The 6,000-nt window shown below is 40.9% G+C and overlaps 1 protein-coding gene across 4 annotated transcripts in view; it reads left to right on the forward strand.

Annotated features, from left to right (window-relative positions):
* Positions 1 to 3,300, forward strand: part of reps1 (RALBP1 associated Eps domain containing 1) — a 28,620-nt gene extending 25,320 nt beyond the window's left edge. For all 4 annotated transcript variants that reach the window (XM_073856279.1, XM_055185551.2, XM_073856280.1 and 1 more), the window contains 4 exons: positions 2,144 to 2,233; positions 2,305 to 2,453; positions 2,555 to 2,660; positions 2,752 to 3,300. In XM_073856279.1, the coding sequence (XP_073712380.1) occupies positions 2,144 to 2,233; positions 2,305 to 2,453; positions 2,555 to 2,660; positions 2,752 to 2,820 (414 nt within the window). In that variant the 3' untranslated portion in view covers positions 2,821 to 3,300. The remainder of the gene's footprint in view (positions 1 to 2,143; positions 2,234 to 2,304; positions 2,454 to 2,554; positions 2,661 to 2,751) is intronic.
* Positions 3,301 to 6,000: the final 2,700 nt, after the last annotated feature.

The raw sequence follows: 6,000 nt of genomic DNA on the forward strand, positions 1-6,000 counted from the left end.
TTGAAGCTTTGCTTGTGTTTACAGTGCGCAGTATAACATGTGTTCATGTTTCTTGTGTAAAAAAACTCATTCTTTTTCACACAATTTACTTATCTTTCAGGTTTTCCCGCAGAAAATTTGTTAGTTAAGGTGGTTCGGGGCCAAGGGCGTGGCAATCAAAGGGGCGGGGTGTATGTGTCATGATGAAAATTAAAATATTTTAATAAAATAAATAAATAAAATATTTATTTTTAAAACACTCAAATAAAACTTAATTATGTAGAAACTATGACAAAAATGAACACATACTAGATTATTAATGAATTTAAATGTTTTTAACAGATACCTCTAACAGGAATAGCTGCATGAAGTGAAACTAAAGGGTTAATACACACAAACTGAACCAGATTTGTAGAGCGTCTGGCGAACGATGATAGGTAGCGCGAAGATGGTAAAAACTGATTATTTTCCACTATTAATTACATTATCTTAAAGAAGTGTAACTACTGTAGCATGTAAATAATGCACATGAATAAAGTGAGCAAGAGCGCTCAACAATTATATCTAATCAACAGGCACGTGAAACCTTAGCAGGTTGCTCAAACAACAAAATCATCAGCTAACTTTCTTTAAAATTAGAAGAACTATAAACTAATACAATAACAGGCTTAAATAAACCCAAAACATAAGTTCACTTACAGTTCTCACGGACACGTGTTTTATCAACTGGCTATCCTCCAGGCATGACGGACCACGTCTTATCTCATTTCGGCCGTGTGGTGCGCATGCACGCTCGCGGTGTGAAGTGCGTCTGCGCTATTCTCCGAGATGTTTTATCAACTGGCTAGTTATCCTCCAGACGGTGACGGAATGGACCACGTCTTTCTCTTTCGGCCGCATGGCACGCGTCCCTGCATGCGGTGTGATGCCTGTATGCGCTATTCTCATAGATGCACTTGACGGCCTTTTGTGCAGGGATTTTTTATTATTTTTTGGGACGAGCTAGATAAGGAGGTAGGGTTTCCAAGCTTAGGCGGGCCGCCTTAACTGAAATATGCTGCGGGAAACCCTGCTTTATAGCGCTGTTTTCACTGTCCTAAAAATGGGCTGATGTCTTCCTTGTTCTATAAAGTCCTTCCTTCAGGAATACATAACGAGCTCTGATTGTCGTTAGCTTAGCTGGCGACTGATGTATTCCTGTGGGTGGAGTTTAGTCAAAAAACCTGTTTTACTGACGTCATTAAAGCACGGGTCCTTGAAATCCTTGAAAGTTTGTGAATCTGGGGGAAAAAATTCAAGGCCCTGGGAAGTTTTTGAAAATATACATACATAGATACAGGCCATTAAAAGTGCTTGAATCTATTTTATGCAAGAAGTTTAAAAAAAATCCATATTATTTCCTTTTTAGTGTAGGATAATATCATAAAAATTGTAGACGTTTAAAGCACACTTGCTAAACTGTTCGCTTTAAATGCTTATATCTTCTCTATGCGAATGTTGATTCATACCAAAATGCTTTTTTGCATAGTTGTGTTTGACACATGAAAACGTCTCGGGTTACGTATGTAACTGTTGTTACCTGAAAAGGGAACGAGACGCTGCGTCTCCCTTGCCATAATTCCTGGCTCCCGCGTCACCCTGTCTTTGTCGTTAAGCCTCACCATTGGTTGAATTTGATATACACATTCAGACGCGCTTACCCCTGAAGGCATCCCCAAAGTGTCACCACAGTGACGCAGCGCGAGTTCCCTAGAAAGGGAACTGTAACAATGTATCTTGAAAGGTAATACAATTGCTCCCTCTTGAAATGTATCCCCACATTTGGTCCCAGAATTTGAGGGTATTGGACCTGGAAAGTCCTTGAAAGGTCTTTGAATTTGAAGTTAACTAAGGTGTGGGAACCCTGGAGTTTCTGTGTGAATGACTAGAATTTCATGTGCTCGCGAATGAAGTGAGTAAACTCAAAATGTTCAAGCGTCCACTATGCGCAAATAACACATTTTCGCCACCTCTCCTGCCTCTGGTGTGAACGCACAGTGAGTTGGTTGTAATTCACAGTCTCATCACTAGATGCCGCTAAACATCTACACGCTGGACCTTTAACCCAGACATAAACCCATTTTAAAAAGCTCTTTAGTCCTTAAGTATGCATATTTTTATACAGGCTGAAAGAAGTGTCGAAGCTGCAGGGGTGATAAGAGCGGTGAAAAATGACATTCAAACAGAAGATCGAACTGCAGCTACTGCCAACTCTGTAAGTTGGACCAATCTTCTATGTACTGAACTAAATCAGATCTGTCAGCACTAACTACACGTTCTCCACAGGCCAAAGTATCCACTCCATTGGCCCCGCCTCCTAAACCTGTCCGTCGAAGACTGAAATCAGAAGATGAGCTCAGACCAGATATAGAGGACCTTCCACAAAAGTCTAACGTCATAGCCACTGTTCTAGCAACACAACCCTCAATTGCACGGTATGTCAGGCGTTTGCTTAATTTTTTTGATTTTCCCCCAAAATAAGATACACCAATGCATTGTAAAAGCCTTACCCTAATGCACTTCTGTTTTAAAACAGGTCTGTCGGTAAAGATAAGAAGGCCATCCAGGCTTCCATTAGAAGAAATAAAGAAACAAATACGGTTTTAGCCAGACTTAACAGCGAATTACAACAACAGTTGAAGGTACGAGTTATGTGATTTTACTTTATTTATATCATAGTCTGTACAGACTTGACAAAATCATGTTTTTTTTTCTCAAATTATGTCTTGTCAGGACCTACTAGAAGAAAGAATATCTCTTGAAGTGCAACTGGAACAGCTTAGACCCTTTTCGCATTTGTAACCGGGATGGGTGTGTGTATGCGCTCTTCGTGTGTTTGTGTGTAAAGAGTGATCTTCCCCCCGTTTTTAGATGGTCTGTTGGATCCTCCGGCAGGATGTCCATTTCACCCGTCTCCACTCCTCTTGACTGTGTGAAAACTCGCTGCTTCCTCCAGACCGATCTTTCTCACATAGCCCAAGAAATGGAGCGTGGGGTTGGGAACGTTATCCGTTACGGCACTTTGATGAAGCAGAAAATGATTGTATAAGTAATATACCCCCTAACCAAAAGCTTATGTTACCATAAGACCGTGAGGCAATGGTCTGGTCTCATTGGTTAACGTGAAGGAGCTTCATCTCCTGTTTTCCATGGAGTAAATCCAGGAAAATAGAGGCAGCTTGGTCGTGTTCTTCCATGTTAGAAGCACCCACGTGTGCTCAGACAATCATGTTTGGCTGTGCACTGGCCGAAAAGAGGGGAGAATTGATTTTTGGGAGTTCATGCTCTGTTTCACAAGTACAAGGCACCTGTTAAAAAGACCAAAAATGAAAATCCTGTCATTATTTACTCGCTCTTGTGTCGTTTAAAACCTGTGTGACTTGCATTTTTCGGTAGAACCAAAAAGTGAATTTGAGGCATGGTTTTTAGTTTAATCCAATTTAAAGGGACATTCCACTTTTTTGGAGGGTTTGCTCATTTTCCAGCTCCCCTGGAGTTGGACATTTGATTCTTGCCGTTTTGGGGTCCATTCGGCTGGTCTCTGGGTCTGGCGCTGGCACTTTTGGCGTGGCTTGGCATAGTCTATTGAATCTGATTGGACCATTGGCATCGCGCAGAAAATGGCTAGGGAGTTTTGATGTTTTTCCTGTTTGGAGCTTGACTCTTCTGTGGTTGCATTGTGTACTAAGACCGACTTGCATAATAATCGGTGACTTTGCTGATGTAACATGGCTGCAGTAGGCATAAAGTAACCAAGGGGACTATCTTCGGGCAGTGCATAATATCACTACGCCTGCTGCAGCCATGTTGCATCAGCAAAGTCCTTGATTATTACGCTGAAATGAGAGTATAGTCCTAACCAAATCTGCCTAGAAAATCCCAGCTTTTAATTTTCTGTCTGTCTTGGTACACGATGTGGCTACGGAGGAGTCAAGTTTTGAATAGGAAAGATATTGAAACTCTTTGGTTGTTTTTTTAGCGCGATGCTGGTGGTCTAATCAGATTCGGTGGACTGTGCTGAGCTATGCTAAAAGTGCTGGCGCCAGACCCGGAGATCGGCTGAATGGATTCCAAAACGGCAAGAATCAAATGTTCAACTCTAGGGGAGCTGGAAAATGAGCATATTTCCAAAAAAAGTGGAATGTCCCTTTAAGGGTTGGGGTCGTAATCACCAAATTCATCGAAAATAAGCATCCTAAAAGTGGTCTAAAGAAATTAGTTCGCTAAATAAGTCAAAAAGTCATTATTACCTTTGTTATTTAATTCGGGCCCTAAATTAATCTAATTTATAAATAAATTATTTAGTTTTATGAAATTTTCTGTGCAAAACATTGCTCATGAACTCCTATAAAGGGAGCGCAACTGCACGTGTTAAGACTTAAGGTGAATGACTTGAATTTTGTCTGTCTCAAACAAATGTACACTGTTAGAAAAATGGTCAAAATATGTACCCCAGCTGTCACTGGCCAGTACCCTTTAAAAAGGTCCTAGTATGTACCATTAGGTACAGATAGGTAAACATTTGGTACCAATATGAATCTTTTAGGTACTAATAAGCACTTTTTGGTTCCAATATGTACCCCTGAGGTACTATTATGAACGCTTTAGGTGCAAAGCTGTACTTTTTTAAAGGGTACAGCCCCAGTGAGAACTGGGGTACAAATTTTGACAATTTTTATGATTCTCTGTCAGAATTAAAGGTACAAAGCTGTCAAAGGCACAGTACCATTTAAAAAGGTTTTAATATGTACCATTTGGGTACAGATATTTGCCTTTGAGGTACCATTATGTATCTTTGAAAGACTAATATGCATCCTTAGGTGTACTTTTTGATAATAGGGTACCACCCCAGTGACAGCTTTTGTAGGCACAACTTAAAGGGACATTCCACTTTAAAAAAAAAACAAATGCTCGTTTTCCAGCTCCCCTAGAGTGAAACATTTAATTTTTACCGTTTTGGAGTCCATTCGGCTGATCTCCGGGTCTGCCGTTGGCACTTTTGGCATGGCTTGGCATGGTCCATTGGGTCTGATTGGACCATTGGCATCGCGCTAAAAAATAACCAAAGAGTTTCTTATTTTTCCCATTTGAAACTTGACTCTTCTGTAGTTACATTGTGTAAATAAAATAGTCCCCTTGGTTACTTTCAAAGGCAGGGGACTATTTTCAGGCAGTGCGTAATATCACTACTCCTGCTGCAGCCATGTTACATCAGCAAAGTCCTTGATTATTACGCCAGAATGAGTCCTAACCATATCTGTCTAGAAAATCACAACTTTAAATTTTCTGTCGGTCTTAGTACACGATGTAACTACAGAAGAGTCAAGTTTTGAATTGGGGAAGCGTTGAAGCTCTTTGGTTGTTTTTGGCGCGATGCTGGTGGTCTGGTCGGATTCGGTGGATTGTGCTAAGCTATGCTAGGGGTCGTGGCGCCAGACCTGGGGGTCGGCTGAGTGGATTCCAAGGCGGTGGAGATCAGGTGTTTGACTCTGGGGGAGTTGGAAAATGAGCTTATTTCCAAAAAAGTGGAATGTCCCTTTAAAATATAGCTCACAAATCCACTTTTATGGTGCTCTTATGGTTTTGTAATTTAAGAGCTTGACAGCTCCAGTCTCCATTCACTTTCACTATATAGAAGAGTGGCTATGTTCAGTAGATCGAATATAAAGTCACCTTATTATGTTTCACAGAACAAAGTCATGAGGGTGAGTAAATAAATTGCAGGTTTCATCCCTAGGTCAGCTGTTTCTTTAAAACTGCTTCCTTGCCATATAAGTGGGCGTCACATCTGTGTTTGTGAGAGACAGTGTGAGTACATGTGAAATTGTGTGGAATCAAAGACTGCTTTATTTTCTCTTTAACACACTGTGTGCTATAACAAAAAGACCCGTGTACAGCCTTTTACCCCTAGGATAACCCCAGGTGTTTCGGTTTTCCACGTGCTGTTTCATACGTCGGCCGTTCCTCACACGGGACATCGGT

Source organism: Misgurnus anguillicaudatus, chromosome 18 (genome assembly GCF_027580225.2).
Source record: "Misgurnus anguillicaudatus chromosome 18, ASM2758022v2, whole genome shotgun sequence".
Taxonomy (NCBI): Eukaryota; Metazoa; Chordata; class Actinopteri; order Cypriniformes; family Cobitidae; genus Misgurnus; species Misgurnus anguillicaudatus.